General features: G+C 40.4%; 1 protein-coding gene across 6 annotated transcripts in view; it reads left to right on the forward strand.

Moving 5' to 3' along the window:
• Window positions 1-17,150, forward strand: part of CFAP61 (cilia and flagella associated protein 61) — a 97,803-nt gene that overhangs the window by 39,589 nt on the left and 41,064 nt on the right. For all 6 annotated transcript variants that reach the window (XM_071738751.1, XM_071738748.1, XM_071738749.1 and 3 more), the window contains one exon: window positions 3,494-3,621. In XM_071738751.1, coding sequence (XP_071594852.1) covers window positions 3,494-3,621 — 128 coding nt within the window. The remainder of the gene's footprint in view (window positions 1-3,493; window positions 3,622-17,150) is intronic.

Here is a 17,150-nt window from a genome sequence, read left to right on the forward strand (position 1 = left end):
TCCTTCTCTTTCTTGTGCTTGTGTCAATCTGTGAATGCTCAGAGGCAGTTTTTGAAGACATGTTTGCTGACATTCCTAATGAGACTTCTTGGAATGTAGCTGGTATTTAGGAAAAAATAGTAACATAGGCTGAAAAAGCATGCATTTTGCAATAGTTTTTGTTCGTATCTTCTTGGTAAACATTGATTTTTCTGTTTTTCTTGTGATTCAAATGGAGCTTGAAATTAAGACAGCTGTTTGTTCACCTTCTTGTTTGCCTGCCACTATTGCTGACTTCAGCACTACTCTAGGAAGAGGTTTGTTAATAATTTTTACTCCTAATGTTTTTTACAGTAACACAGTTGAAATTATGTGAATCCTTACATTCATTATCATTGCTACAAATCAGTTCTACTGTAGCACATCCTATGCTCCAAGGTCCTAAGTGGAAGATGAGTGTTATATACAGGGTTTGTGTTCCCAGGGGAGTGTTCTGAGAAATGCATAAGCATTTTTAAGGCACATAAAGTTTGAAGGCCTCTAAGTGTATGGCACCGTCTGTCCACATGGAATGTCTGTCCAGGAGAGACCACAGTGGTCAGCAGCTGGAAGAAGGCAAGGATGGCCCTCTGCCCCCCAGGTGGGAGCAGTGGGACAGGTGGGGCAGTGGCAGAGCAGGGCAGTGGGGCAGGTACCAGAGTGGAAAGGGGGGAAAAGAATCTTCTTGACAGTCAAAGAAAACAGACTTTTCTGAGCTAGGTATGCCTTTTCTAACGATGGCAGTTACTGCTTTTTGCCTCACATTAGTTAATGATTGCTGTTTTATTTAATAAATTGAATACAAAATAAGCAAGTTAGAGCTTGCGATTGACCTATCAATTATGATGTCTGATTACTCCTCTGAGGAACATATGTAGTCATTTGTCCTGACATTTTGTTAAATAAGGTGGTATTATGGGACCAATCCACCTAATTCCTTACTCCCTGGGGCCATTTAGTGTACTTAGCTGTGAGAAAGGTGATTTCTGAAGCATGACAGCTGTTGGTGTTGGGGCCATTGTGTGGCAAACAAAACCGGTTGTATTCTGCTCATGTGCTGTCATTGATACAGAAGCCATTTCATAAATTAGGTACAACTCTCCCCTAGGAAATTGTATTACTGCTTTTTGTTTCATTGTTGGAGTACATTTTAAAGAGTTCACAACAACACAACACTGCAGTAGATGTTTGAACTTGGTGTTGCTCTAAGCGCTGTTGGGTTTATCCTATTAGCTGCTGACATTCCCTCTAGTTATTTTGGTTGATTAGGTACCTACACGTAATTTCTCTTTATGTTCTTTTTACTGTTTTATTAATTTTGTTAAAAGCCACATTTCAGCAAAAGCATCACTAATATTTTTTTCTCCAGGAGGCATTGCTTACATAGAAGGTTTCGACTCTCTGTGCATCGCAAAAAAAAAAAAAGAAAAAAAAGCCTTTCAGGGTTTTTTTCTGCAGAGTTCCCAAACCCAAGGATTTGAACACCAGCACTGGGGCCTTGAGCACAGTATCTTCACCTCTTTGTAGTCCCCTGAGTTCTTTGCAAGTGTCAGTACCTGCAGAAAAATGTATAATGTTGTAGTCAGGGTGTACCACAGAGGCCAAGTTTTATTTTAGGCATCATGGCATGCTTTTAGTAATTGCCATTGGTTTTTCTCATTTCTTAAAACCTCTTCCAACGTATGACAAGGGTTTGGGCAGCAGGACAGTTGTCCTGTGGCTTAGCCCTGGCTGGTCAAGTTGTTCTTAGTGTAGGGCTGTGGGCATGTGCCAAGTTTCACACATCTGACTCCATTAAGCAGTGATCATGGGCTGGTATGCTTGTAAAGACATTTTCTGGAATTTTCTTAGTGCAGTCCAGTCCCTGAGATGGATCTGGCTCACCACTGGATGTCATCATTGCACTGTAGTGGACTGCAACCAGAAGAACATTTGTCTGGCTGTAAAAAATAATGTTGCCTGACCACAGAAGACATTAATTTCTCCACATTTAAAATTACTTGATATACAGTGCTGACAGTTTGCAAGTAATTGGTCGATAATCCTTCTTTGAGGAAGAGGAGAGCACTGTAATAATGTGTTACAAAGACAATTCTCCACCTTCTGTGGTGAGGCTGTGCTGATGCCTCAGCTGTGCATCTCCACCATTGCACAGACATGGTGTACAAGATCTCCTGGGGATCTCAATGTGCCGTGCACTTGGGAAGGCCAATGTCATCACCATAGCTTTAAACTAAAACACTTATTCTCCAGGTATTGAGTTACCATCAAGTAATATCTAGAGAATATATTTCTACTGTAATTTCACAGGAGGAATTTAGAGGACTTAATTTCATTAGCCCTCTGCCTTCTATTTGTAATAGAGGAAAACCTCTTAGAAGTCTTGGACTGCTTCCTGCCCAAGTGACAGAGCAGAGATAGTGTCTGACAAATGATATAAGTTCCATTTCCTATTTTTCTGCAGTGCATCTTTGAATCTCCAAGTATGCATTCTGTGAAATGTGAACGTATACTACCCCAAGCAATAAGAAAAAACGCAAAGTGTATTGTATTGCAAGATGAAAACTGTTTTCTTGTCTTCTGTCAGAAACTTGAAATGTAACGTAGTTCAGAGCAGAAAACACTTGCCAAATGTAGTATTATCTCTTGACCCTTTCTTGCACAGCTGTTTTGAGAATCTCTGTTAGCTAGTGAGACCTATAGACACGACTTTAAAAAAATTAAAAAGAAAAAAAAAAATATATATATATATATACACACATGGGATTTTGTCTTAACCAGTGTATGCATTAAGACCAGACAGTGAGAAGCAAGTAATTAAAAACTGTGTAGTAAGATTTTTGGCTAGAGTATTGATCTCAATGGCACTGAAATGCTAGTTTACTTATTTGACAGCCTGGCTTTCAGCATAGCTGCTTTGTATTTAAGAAATGAGGAGGTTAATTCTATAATTTTGGAAGAGAGTTTTCAATTAAACATGCACACACACTCAAGATACAAGTTCCTAGTTAATTCACAAGTAAAACTGTTCCCATAAATAAAGCAGCAAGAGTAAAAACCATTCTAGAAGGTATAAAAATGGCCATAACATTGTGTAAATGTTTCCCAGGTATGAAGTAAATGGTAATAAATGACAGAAGAGGCAGTGTGTTCCCCTCTCTTATAAGGACTCTCACAGCATCTTTTCCAGGAGATGCCAGACCATCAAGCTCTGCTAATATTCTGTCACCTATTAAACATGCTCATACTTCAACATTTTAATATCTCTTATCTCCCGAGCTATCTTGTGGTGTGCACAGGAAAACCACAGTATTATTCATGTCAGTGAGTCACAGTAAGTTTTGTATGAATGCAAGGTAGTGCACTACTGTTGGTTTAATGATTCTTAGCAGGATTTTGCTTTGGGGGGTTTAAAATGCATTTCTCTGTCGATTTATATGTTGTGGTTTTGGTTTTTGTTTTGGTTTTTTTGCAGTTGAGTTACTCTTTGAACCACATAAATCGAAAGCTGGTACTGGGATCTAAAGTATCTATCAACACTAGAATTGTGGTGGTTGGTGCATCTGATGTTGGAATCTCTTTCCTGGAAACGCTCATTTTTTGGTAAGTTTTTTCTTTGGTTACTGAGAATAATGTGTTACCTTTGTTTGAAGGGGCTAGCTTCCTCCCTTTAAACCTGTGCTTTGAGCCTGTATCCAAGTACCAGATGTTCAAGGTCTGAGTGTCTGCAGATGGAAAGGGACAGGCACTTCCATCCTGGCTGGCTCTGGAACTCAAAGTGCTGACAGAGTTGCTAGAGATCCTCAAGGAGAAGACATGCTGAAAACAAGAAAGCCACATACTTAAAATCTCTTAGACTGTTGTTGCACAAAAACCCTTTAAGTGGAGGTTCAGTCCATAGGCTCTCGTGTGTGTTCCAAAGCAGTATTGATCTTTAAAGCCAGTTGTGCCCAGTGGGATGACAAATCCCTGTCTGATTCCCTCCCTTCTCTTGCCTCGCTGTCATGCTTTCTTTTCAGAGCTGTGAAAAAATGAACAACATAAGCTTGTGGAGTTGCAATCTCACTGTGATTCTTCTGATTCTGGTAAGACCTTTTGATACCTTTGACTGACCTCCTTTCTGGCTCCTCTGACATCTTTGCTGTAGAGACTGGTGGAGGAAAGGTCTAGCAGAGGACACTGCTCTCTGGCAGCCACAGCTTGCTTGGTCACCCACCGAGAGCACAGGACACCAGCATACATTACAGAATTTTTCATCAGTTAAACTGCAAAAAGAATAAAAATGCTGTGGCTGTGCTTGAGCTATGCAAACTGGAGTTAATAACCTGTATAAACTGTTTGAGAAGGGGAAAAAATGAATACAACTGTTTTTCATAACTTCCACTGCTTAACTATCACTGCTTTCACTTTCTGTGCAGTGTCCCCTCTATACCAGTTTTAGGGGCTTCTCTGGAAGTCAGGCTGTGTATGTAATAGTGCATTTCTTTTGTGAACTTATTTTCCTCAGAGATTAAGCATATGTACTAGAAATATCTTTAAAGATTGCAGAAATGAATGTGAAATGAACAAAATGTTCATTGCAAAAACTAAGGGCAGCTGGCATTTTTATGGTTGGCAGAGAATTGAAAGTTTTGGTAATTTTTTTCAGTTAGGCCAAGAGTTTGCATTTCTACAACATACATCACAAATTTAAATATCAACATGGCAAGAGAAGAAGTGCTGTACAAATTTTGTTACATTTCGGGAGCAGTGCAGAAAAAATACCTGCTGCTTGCTGGTTTTGCTTAGTTCCTGACTTCTTGTAGAACATCCCTTTTTATAAATGACTGAGACTCAAAATTCTGTTAATGTTTTAATTTAATTAATAAAATTGCAATAAGCAAAACAGCACTGGGTGCGTGGGGAGTCTCCCCTCCACTCACACACACACACCTCTAAAACTCTGGAATTACCTTTTATTGATTACAATTCTATGCATATTCAAAAGAAAGTGGGTTTGCATACATATTCATCATGTCATCATTACATCATGTCATTGTAATATTCATGACAGGTGGAGTCTGGGCAGAATCTGTGTGGAGTCTTTTTTTGGGGGAGATATCAGGGGGGATGAAGTAAGAAGTCTTCCTCAAGCCTGAACTTTTTACCTTTCTTGATTTCGCTGACTTCATTATATTGTTACAAGGTGATATCAGACCCCAGCCATAACTTTCCCCTTATCTGCTGGTTGTGACATCTTTGTGTTCTTTTTGTGCAGATGTTCACATTCCTTTGGTGCCCTGTTAGCTTTGGCAGTGCCTTGTTTTAAGAACAGGACCTACACTTTTAATTATCTTCGAGACAGAAGTTAGCCTCGTTAGGGCCTTGTTTTGTTCACACTGTTTCAGTGGAAAATTACATGTTTCAACTGCTTTGTCTAGCCCCCTATTCACTTCTTCCTCAGTTTAATTCTTTCCTGAATTTTACTGGTTAGGAATACAAATTCATCGACATATATTATACCTTCTTGGGGTAAAATAATTTTCCTCTCATCTTTCTGTTCTCAGCACATTTTAAGTTTTCAGTTCCACTCAAAATTCAGTTCAAAATGTATTTAAAAGCTATTAGCACTTCGTTGTTCATCCTGTGCAGTTCATGACTATGCTTTCAGTATAAAATACTGTGAGGGAAAACCAAAGTGTGTTTATGCTCCAGTCAAGTCTGTCAGCTAAGTCCTTCTCCACTGCCCAGGACATACAGGTATTATTGTGTCTGTGGGACAACTCTCTCTAGGTGTTCTCCTCTGAGATACCCCAACTCAGACTCGTCAGCCAGGAGTTTTGTCAGAGACATGTTCTAACCTAGGGTTGTTGCAGAACGTGTCCTTCCTGGCAGAGGAGAGTGCTTGTCCTCAGTGCTGCACAGATGGAGTGCTCCCACCTCAGAGACACTGAGTATTGCTGTGAGATGCACAGACCAGGCAGCACTTAGTGCAGAATTTCATAGAATTCATATTCACATGTGTAAACTTAAGGAAGATGTTTTTTTTAATTTTCACATCAGCAGCAGATAGTCTCCTGATCAATGTGAAGGCCCTTTAATAGAATTTAGTCTAATTTACTTATAATTTTCTAGCATTCTTTGCAAAGGTTACATGCACTAAAAATAGCTAGATTGAATCAATTCAGGAGCCCCTAATCCTTAAAAAGAGGAAGTAGTTTTCTCCTCATTATCCTTTGTACTTAATTATTTGACATTATTAGTCACCATGGAAACACACGGCTGTAATTCGCTTACCTACATAACAATTATTAGAACTAGATTTTACAAGTGTTTTCAACTTGTTTGAGGATGAAGAAATTCATTTTTCACTGAGGAGAGAAACAGTCCTGAGCGTTACCTCTCCTGGCTGCCTGGCTGGGGCAGAGGCTCTTGGGGAAGGAGACCTTCGGTGCTGTCACTCCTGGGGCAGTACTGTGGAGCAGAGACTCATCAACCGAACCGAAACCGGGCTTTGCCATCCGTGCAGCAGTGGGGGGGTCCGGCCCGGCTGTGTCAGTCCCTGGAAGCAGATGGTTGCGGAGGTCAGAGCAGCGCTGCACCCACGGAGGTGCCCGTACTTCAAAGGGCAGTGCAGAAATGCTGGGAATGAGCCTGTGGAATGCCTGCCAGCAGGGGAAGCTTCTTCCCAGAGCCCCGGAGAACTGCGTCCCTTGTGCTTAATCTGTCGCTAGGTCAGTGAAGGTGATGTCTATTATTCATGTTTCACCATTCAAATACATATCTCCTGCTGATTTTTTTTTCCTCGGGGTGTAATCACACGCAGACGTGTTTCCAGTTGTAGTGCTACTTTCCTGCAGGATGAGTATGAATTTTTTATTCAAGAGCCAGGCACGTGTCAGAGCCTGAGGCCGCTGCCCGGCGGCTGCGGGACAGGTGGGGAGGTGGCTCCGGATCCACTCGTGAGGAGCTGCAGTGAGCTGGGCAGCAGAGCTGGGGCGGGGGAGCGCCAATTGCATCATAAATTGCTGCAGTAATTAACTTCCCTGCAGGAGTGTGGCAAGCAGGGAAGGAGCTGTGGTTCCCGCAGTTCCTGCAGGAGGCTCCTCAGGGGCAGCACAGGGGTCGCTCCCCCGGCACAAAGCCGGCGCTTGGGTCACTGAGCACCAGGGCACTGCTTGGATAAATTGCAGCAGCAGCAGCAGCCCGTTTGTTGGAGTGGTGTAAACTCAAAGTGATGCTCAGTCTCGCCAGGAGAAGTCGCAGCAGAACAAATACCCCCTTGAGAAGCAGCAGCAGCTCAGCCCGGCAGCGCAGCCCCGGCCTCCATTGTTCTCTGCCCTCCAAACTGCTGGTGCAGGCTGCTGCCCCTGCCTCTCCTTTGTTGTGGGATCTGGGGAGAAGGCCCTTTCAGCATCCCAGTGAATCAAGTCAAAGAAACTCCAAACAGAGGTTAAGCTGAAATGCAAGTTTTATTTATTTTTAGCTTCCCTTCAGTGACTTGGTCTTGGGGGGTGGGGTGGTGGAATTCTAAGGGAAAGAGTTTTAGCAGATATTCTGGTAAATATGTGTGTGGCCCCACTTACTTTGGCTGTACTGTGAGACACTAAAGTTGACAAGCTGTCATCAATTAAGACCCTCAAAAGGAAGCTGAGTTAAGACTCATAAAGGAAGTTCTTAAAAAGTTACCCTTTTTTTCTCATCTTGGGTGAGACCAAGTATGTGTGTACTAAATCTACAAACAAAAAAGATGTTTTAAATATTCAAACTTGCAAGTATTCAATGAACATTGTATCTGAGAATGATTTGCAAGTGTAAAATGTTTCAATGAACACAGAGTATCAGGGCCTACTGATACGAGAACAGGGGTAAAGAGTTCGTTTCAGAGTTCTGCAAGGATCAGTTCTTGATGGTGAGATTTAGCAGGAAAAGTATTGACCACAGTTAAATAATTTATTTAAAAACCTGTGAACAGCTAGCACTGAGGATACTGAGTTGCACAGTACTCAGTTAAAGCAGTATTCCCCTAATTGTGTATTCTGATGAACGTAAGCTATAGGCCAGCATTTTCATATTCCCAAGTATTGAGATGCTTTATAAAAGAACTTCATCACTAAATACTAATTTAGCAGGAGGGCAGAGAGGTTTTTTGTTGCTTGTTTTATTTGTAGTTTCAGAATGATGGTCATGGCAGCAGTGTTATGCCAGATGAATATCCACTTATTAAAAATGGCATTTTCAGTTTATTGTGGTGGCTGGTTCACAGAACAGCATGCTAAGTAGTGCTCCCTGACAGCAGGTGATTGAAGTTTGGCTGCAAGAACACCAAAAGCTTGCTCACAGCAGTATCTTGTCATTGGTTCCAGTGTAGTGAACCAATTAGCTTTTTATCCACCTCTTTGCATATAGCTGTGGAAAGCTCTATTGTCTTCTGATTATAGGGAAAACCCTTTTAATCCATGATTTCGAAAGCCTCCTTAATCCAACCTCTGGTATAAACAATGACTTATTCTCTGAGGACATTGGAAATATACATAGTGTGCTACACAAAATAGCAATAAATGAATGGGGGCTTGGATCACATTATATGAAAATGTTGTGCAATATATTTCCCTTTCCATTTGGGTGCATCAAAACAGTTACTGCATTGAAAAGGCAAATGGATTAAAGTAGATTTTTGTCAAAGCCCTGAACTTTTGAAGTTGAATTAGAATCTAACACAGTAAATCTGTGAGGTTTTGCCTGTAGGATGGTTTTCCCTTTGTGAGTTAAAGTTACTTAAGATTAGTGTAGAAATGGCAAGGATTTTCAAAGTGTGGTTTCTGACAGAACAGCTACAACTGCTGTTATCTGGCAGCACAGGATTGTACAATATCCTGCACATCTGTCCTGTTTGGCAATAGTTAGCATAATGCTTGCTGTTTAATTAGGCTTTTATCTTTGCATTTGTCTGAGAACATCTGAAGCCTTCCATGTTGCCTGTCACTAATTAGTTGACTAATTAAATAGTTAGTGCTTACTTGCTGATCACAGAGCTAACACCTAATGAATGGTTTAGTGATCATCATTGTTTCATACTATCTATCTTTGCCACACGAGTTGATCTACATGTGCTTCCTTTTGACTGCCTTTTTTCATACCAAGGCAAACCCAGAAAAATGTTGTAGTCCACAATGTGTTCCGTGTCACTGGGCCTGCGTCCCTCAGACATTGTTGCTTTCCATCCTTCCTGGTGGATGGAGATCAAGTTGTGACAGAGATACATAAAACAGGTCATATCTGGCCTTGTTTAGTTGGGATCACAGTGAGTGCTGTCAGTACTGGTACCAGACATAAACTTGGAGAGAGGATATGGGTCAAGATCAGCCCCCCTGACAGCCTCCTGACTTGCCTCTGCCAAAAAATTGTAGTCTTCTAGCACTGAGGTGTGCTTATTTTATAGTTATATTCTTGCTCTAGAGGCAGTTACCAGTTTTAATTAAGATTATTTCAACTTTTAAGTACTTGTCCTTTAAACATATGCAAACATTTTTCTGAGACCAAGCTATTCTTTCACCTTGTAAATTTGTATTTGTAGGCTTTAGTTCATTACTATTTATATATGAATACTCATCACTTCTTGGTGCATGTTAAAACTGTCTTGGCAACAGAAAAGGCCTGTTTCAGAATTGAAATTACACACAAGAATTATTATAGATTTCTATTTTGTATTTATCACACCTCTTCTGGTGACTAAGTATGACATTAGCATGGCTGTTCCAGCAGCTTTGTGCAGATCTTGGTAACCTGACTACCCGAAGCATCTGGTGGCTCTCAGCAATGCTGTTCAAAGCAAATAAAGAAGCATTTGAAGAGCAAACACTGTGCACAGATTTTCCAGTCCTCTGCTGAACCAGTGGAGGAGATGTACTTTCTCTTCTGTTCAGATTTGTTTCCCAGACCTGTTGCAGAGGTGTAACTATGAGTGGTTCAGAGCAGCCTACAAACTGCCTGTGGGTTGATTATGAAGCACAGAAAACTGTTCAGGCTGCTGTAGTGGATAAAAAAATGAGTTGACTTGTTGGGTTGTGATCCTTTCATGGTTAGTGTTGATTTGATTCCTGTTGGTGCAATGTATGTGCTCTACCAGGCAGAGTGAGGGTTGCAGAAGCTGAAGATCACTATTGGAAGTAATTTGCCTGTTGTTTCTGAGTGCCTGGTGAGCTCAAGGTTCCTTTTCTGGGTTGCTGTGATTACCCTCCAGCCCCCGGGAAGGAGATGAGTCCGGATGCAGTTTACATTGCAATGAGCATGTCATTTCTCAGGCAGAGTAGTGAGGTGGTGCCTCTATACATGCTGTAGTCCCTGGGTTCCCCAGACTTCTAATGTAGGTTGGTGAGGGTAGGTGGAGCTCCCCAGTGCCCATGTACCAAGCTGCTCTGTGGTGTGAATTGAAACATACTGTAGTGTGTCTTTTGTTTGCTGAGGAGCCTGGTGGTCAGCAGTGTCTCTGCATTAGTCAGACATAATTTCAGTTTCATGTGAGCCACAGGGCATGGGCCACCTGGGAAGGAGCTGTTGGAGGAGTCTCAGGTTGCCCCTGTTCTCTGGGCTGTTTCATGTCCAGGGATGCAGTCTCAGCCAGGCAGCTGTGCTCCTTGGGCTGCCAGGGCTGCAGGTGCTGCCAGGCCCAGATCCACAGCTGCACCCTGCAGATGTTTCAGACCAGGAATTTTGGCCCAGCTGACTCCTCTGCCAGACGTGTCCTTGTGCTTCCTGGGCTGCCAGCTTTCTGTCAAAGGACATGGTGGTGGGGTGGTGCCTCAGAACATGCAACTTTTATGAGAACCTTCTCTTTCTGCCTGCTCTTGCTGTCAGGAAGAGAATGTACATAGCTAGGACAAAAACATTGTTACTCATCTCAAGCCCTTCAAATTCAAGGGAAGTCAATCATTTAACATGTACAGGCTTTGCTAGGGTGTATACTTTTTCACCTGGGTGAAGGCAGTGCTGCCAAATCTACACCAAGAAAGGCCACAAAGTCAAAACACTGTTATCCTCTGAGGTAAAAGTGGAAATTGAGGTCTGTTAAGTAGACAGATAGAAAAAAAATCAAAGCCCCTTTTGACATGGGTGGCTAGTTAATAATATTTAATGTGTCCAGTTAACAATGTGGAATTTGTAGTGTGTTATTCTCTGAAACATTCACATTGGAACAGACAAAAGAGCAAAATTTCAACTGCGCTCTAGTTTTACTGCCCAATTTATGGTATCTTTATTTGTGGAAAATAGTGTTGATGTCTCTCAACTGTGATTTTGAATCTTCCAGGTGATTAAATTTGAACAGCTAGAGACTGTAACCACCGAGGCCATAATCAGTTTTCCCTCATTTTCTGTCTAGAAAAATAATTGCCCTGTTTTATACATTGAACAGGATGACATGCTGAAACATTTATGGAATGGAAATTGAAATTTTAGTAAGGAAAAGCTCTCACTGAAGTAATGGTTGGGTGGTACTTTGATTTTGTCCAGTTCAAAACCAATTTAATGTTTGGGATAATATTGCCAATCTTATGAACTTTGTAGCTGTTGATGTTCCCACATCAGGAGATGGATGTGCCTGATTCAGCTACGTAGTTTGTGAGTGCCAAGGAAAATACTTCTCAGTTTTTCCAGTTCTGTCAGGTAACAATTCGTACTGTATGGACTTTGTTGTGCTGATTTCAATAAACTAGATCTGGAATGGATGGGTGTTTGAAAGAAGAAACTATAAAAAGACATATTTGGTACTGTTCAGGGGGAAATCGAGATCACAAGGTGATGTAAAGCTACCCCAAAAAAGGAGAAATTAATAAAGGAACTGAAATGCAGCAGCATCAGAGTTGCTGATGTTTTCTAATCATAATTTCTAGGAAAAGGGCCAGCACAAAGGAAAAAAGAGAGACAAGCATTAAATTTACAAGATGGGAGGGAATCTAGTACTAACTACTTAAAGGAAAAAAAACAGGAGAGCACTAATTGATCTACCCTAGCAGGAGAATAAAAATTTAACTGGAGAGGAACAATTTTTGAGACAGGGAATTGAAGAAGGGTTGGCTACTACAGGGGAAGGATTCCACATGAGCTAGGATCAGTGAGGAGACACAGAAACTTTGCAAGAATAAGCAGATCTTAAACATGAAAAAAAACCCAAGTATTAAATTCATTATTTGTGTTCTTATCCAGCTCAAGTGGATAAAATTGGTTCCCCAACAAATATGAGTCAGAAGTTGCAGCAAATGATCACTGTGGAGAAGAGAAAATCTTCCAGTGGGCATACTAGGGGCCAAAAATGTAGTTATCTTCACAATGGTGCTTGTAAGGTTTGTAACAAGTTTGTGGTTTGGTGTTTTGGGTTTTTTGTTGGTCTTGTGGGTACTAGACTTCAGCACTAAGGAGTTGCCTGCAAGTCCTGTGTAGAATCAAACCATTAAGTTCAAAGTTTGGAGAGAGACCCAGTGAGAAAAAGCTGTCAGCTGGGGAGAGAGAAAGGTGCTAGTTAAAGATCAAAGTAAATACTACCTGTTTTTTTTAATGGATTCTTGGTAAGATTTCAGAAGTGGTGACAGTGGTGGCTTTCATGGCCTGGGCTTATAGGCAGGAGCTCTGTGGAATACAGCACCTGATAAAATTGACCATCAGTAAACCTGGTGGGAAGTTTGTGAAAAAATAGTGTCTTAATAAAAAGCACTCTTCCACCAAAATGTAAGGTTTTGAAGCGAGAATGTTGTTTTTGCACCAGGAGGAAGTAACTGGGACATGATGAAATATTTTTTTGAGGTGTCATTCAAACGAAGTGGCTCTTTTTTTAAAAAAGAAATTACATCTTGAACTTTTTTTAGAATCAGAAGCCGACATTTTAATCCCTGTTCTGGACAATTTAGAAGTGTGTTTTCTGAAATAAAAAGGGTGGTGAATTTTACCAGTGTTATGACCTGTCTTGGAATGAAAAGAATCTTGTTCTGGGAAGGCAAAAATGTGAGTTCTCCCAGTGAAGGAAGCAACCACCTTCTCTAGCCCCCTGTCAAAAGTGGCAGTCAAATTAAATGTCTGCTACCGACAATTAGATTAACTTATCTTTTTATTCTAGTCAGAGGTGCTCTTTATGTCTTTTGCTGGTCTTGGGAGGAAGGGACATCCTGGATGCAGTTTACAGAACGAACGAATATGTGGAAAACCCCTTTCTTGACCCCTGCATTGAAAAGTGTCCCAGTAAAGACTTTATTGTTGTCCCTTCTTTCATGAGCAAATTCATTCACAATCTTAACACTTTTTCCTAAGGTTGATCCAATGGAGAACTGGCTTATCTTTGTTTACTCGTAATTAAAGAGGGATAACTTGGAGATGGACATCTGTTGGTGAGCAGTTAAGCTGCAGTCCCATCCTGAGGTCTGTAATTGATGCACTTACATAAGGTTCTTGAGAGCAGGCGCTTTTGGTAATTGTTGATACAAACAATAACCCCTTTCTGCTGCCTCTGTTACTGACTCTTGCTGAAAGCTTTATAACCAAGTGTTGCAGGATCAGTTGAGAGCCTTCATACTGCTAGGGAGGCATCATGTACCATCACACAGGGAAGCAGTCTGGCTTTTTCACATATCTTCAGTCTTGATTTTGTGTTGATTTCTTACTTGTCTGAGGCAAACATAGCTGCCCAGAGAGTGGGAGGAAGTGGAGAGAGGGGAAAGGCTTTTACAGCTCTTCCAGTGAAAGCAATGGCCTTTGTCCAAGCAAACAAAAGCAATCTAGTATAATGGCAACATGGAAACACATTACTTGTAAAGATTACTTAAATCTATAGTGCTAAGTAACACATTTTCCCTTGAGTGAAAGTAGGAATGTGTGGGGATTTCTGTGTTGTTAATAATATTAACAACCTTTGTTAAGCTGAGTGTTTCTGTTTGTAGCTTTGTCTAGAGCTGGAAAAGTTATTAAGAAATCTTTTCCAGTCACAAATCTGTTCTTCCAGTCACATCCCAATTACATTGTTCTTGAAAGGCACTGACCTTTCCTTAAAAAAAAAAAAAAGAAAGAAAAAAAAGTCCTACTTTGGTAAATTGCTATATTATTTGGGAAAAAGAGAGCTACTGTCTGTATCTGCCTGTGACTTGTAGCTGAACACTTTAAGATTCTGTTGTTCATTGAACATCAGGTTATTGCCTGCTAGGACTCTTATCATCATACCTCATTCTGGGCTTCTTCCTCCCACCAAAAATCCTAAAGCTTCCTTTTTTTAATTGCAGGACATAGATTTCTCTGATTTCCATGTTTGATTAATGCAGGAATTTATATCACAGTTTCCAGCATCTAGTGCTGAGAACAGACTATTTGTTATTATTTTTAGAATAACTTAGAGTTGTTTTTACAAATGTTCTGCTACAGGGAAGTTGAGGATACAGTATAATTAGGACTTTAATTTTGGCTAGGTTATAATTCCAAATATTACAACTACTTTTTAAAGATTACATATAGAGGAGAATAGTGCACATAATTACCTATATTGGTAGCCAGATAAAGCATTAGTTTCTGTCACCCTTTTTTATTTTAGTTTTTATAATAAGCATAAAAATGAAGGGTTATGCTTCATTTCAAAGAAACTGAAAGGCTTAAGTTTGTGCAGACTACTTCACTGCACTTTTTTTGTAGCAAAAGTGATTTGAATTATTATTTATGGTAACAAGGAATGTAATAAGAGCAATTAATTAAATCATTTGCTCAGGCAGTTTCTATTATCTAAGCTTCCATCATTATACCGTATGCAAGGGGGAAGAAAAAAGGTAGCAAGACATCAGGCAAAAATACAGAAAAACTAGCAAGGAATATTTTAAGAGATTCACAAATGCCAGGATATATGTAAATAACTTACTAAAACTTTTTTTGTTTGTTCCTTTGATTATGCTCACAGTAAACTGGCAGTCCTCTTTAATTGTGAGGACCAGGGTGTGTAAGGCTTTTTTTTTTTTTTTTGTAGCTATCCTCTAGAACTGTGCAATGAAACCCAATACCTTTTACTTATTTCCCTAGATACTCTAATCCCTCCCTGCTTTACCAGTATCTTTGGGCTCTTCTTCCCTTTGTATCCACAGCAACATGAATCCCTGCTGGAATCATTTGCTTCTGAAATGCAGGTGCACTTGTTTAATGTTGCAGTGGTTCAGGCTCTTAACTTGAAGACTTTTTCACCAAATGGGCCCTTCTGCTTTCAGCCTACTTCATATGAGGCACTGTTATATATATGTTAGCAACATGTAAGACTTTTGCTCTCCTAACATGCAATAGCTGTTTCTCAGAGCCTTTGTTGTTTTTCAGTTATTAAGAGCTTTTAGCCAGTAGTAAGTAATCAAAAAGTAGTAATCAAAAGCCATAAAAACCAAACCATACTTTTGTTAGCTTAGAAATAACAATAATGCTGTATAGAGGAGAGGGGAGAACGCTACTGAGTGGCAATGTGCCTGTCAGTCACTGGTCAGAATGCCCAAACTGTCACCTCCTGGTAACTGGGTGTGCCAGTGCCTGAACACCCACGGTTTGCAGGGACTGAGGTGCCTGTCTGTATATTTAAAGCCCTAAGACCAGGCATATCAACTACAGTTCTGGAATCAAGTGTTTGTGGCATAAGATACTAGGGTTTTATGCTTACTTGGTTTAATGTTGCTGATAATTTTCACAAGTGCCAGGCTGTGCTTAAACATTTAATAAATTTTGATTTTTAGTTGAAGTGGATTTTTACCTCTCTCTTTGAAAATGTGACCATTATTTGCATGACATTGTGCATGGTGCTTGGTGATTGCTTGGAGCTGGGAGGGCAGCATGCTGCCCAGGGCACTGCCAGGGACCAGCCTCTGGGGCTCTGCACACCTTGTAGGTAGCTTTAGTCCAACCCTCTTTGTGTCTTGATTTGTGTGAAGTGGGAATCAAAGCTATGACCATTCTGTCAGTGTTCTGAGGAGATGCCCATCAGCATTTTGATGCCTACAAATTAACCAATGGGAAAGATGCAGTGGTGTGGGGGGCATATCAGAATGCCATGGGAGAGGTAGCAGTAAATCATTAGTTGGTAAATTCTACAGAGTGAAAGGTCTGAATTGAAGCCTGATGCTCAGGGGGGAGGAACTAAAAAAATACTGTTATGGCTGGAAATCCTGGATGGCTGTGCATCGGCTGAAAGGAGGCAGAGCATCTGCAGAAGAAAACATTATGTGACAAGATCAATAAAGTGCATCATAGTTCAGTCATACAAAAGAGGCATATTGATGTTGGTTGGGACCTGCATTCTGACCTGCTTGCTTCCATCATTTTAATCTTAAATATTGTTAATTTAAATTAAATTCTGTGTCATTGTTACACCTGGATTTAGAGACCCATTGGCAAGAGGCCACGCAGTAAAAACTGGGGTGATTTCAGCTCTAAGCTGGAAAGAAACTTCATTGCTATGAGGGCAGGCAGGATAGGTGAATGTCTAGGATGTTTGTGTACTGTTGTAGTAATTCTCCTCATAATTCCATGTAAACTAAATGCCAAAAAGTCATACTGTTGAGGTTCCTGTAATTGCTCATGTTTGCACCCCACAAGGAGGGCTCCGTAAGTGTGGATGGCATTCTGTACAATTTAAATTCAGCTTAATGTATTTGGCTAACTCTTATTTGCATGAAGACTTCTTTGTATCACTCAGCCAGCATAATGTGGGCCTAAATGAAGAGCAAATTCTATTTACCACCACCTCTGCAGAATGACCTTAATTTAAATGAGAATCAGGCCCATAATCTGTATAAATATATGCACTCTGTTACATTAAGGTTATTTATTACATTGCACTCGGCCTGAGTATGCATGGAGATTTGCCATAGATAATCCATAATCCAGAATTAAACTATTAATATGCATTTTGAAAGGAGCAGCCATAACCTTGAAATTCCTTGGTTTAAGTATGACCTTTAACTTTGTTTGAATATATTTTTTAAACGTAGGAGTAACAAATTAACACTGGTTGATAAAAAACATTCTGATTCCTTCGTACCATTTTTATCAATCCATACTTAACTTACAGAAAGCCTTGAAGATTAGAAGGCTTAATCACTCATAATATTTATTTGTTTTGAAATGTCAGATCACATTTAGTTCAACATACTGTCAGT

The sequence above is a fragment of the Heliangelus exortis genome, chromosome 3, assembly GCF_036169615.1.
Source record: "Heliangelus exortis chromosome 3, bHelExo1.hap1, whole genome shotgun sequence".
Taxonomy (NCBI): Eukaryota; Metazoa; Chordata; class Aves; order Apodiformes; family Trochilidae; genus Heliangelus; species Heliangelus exortis.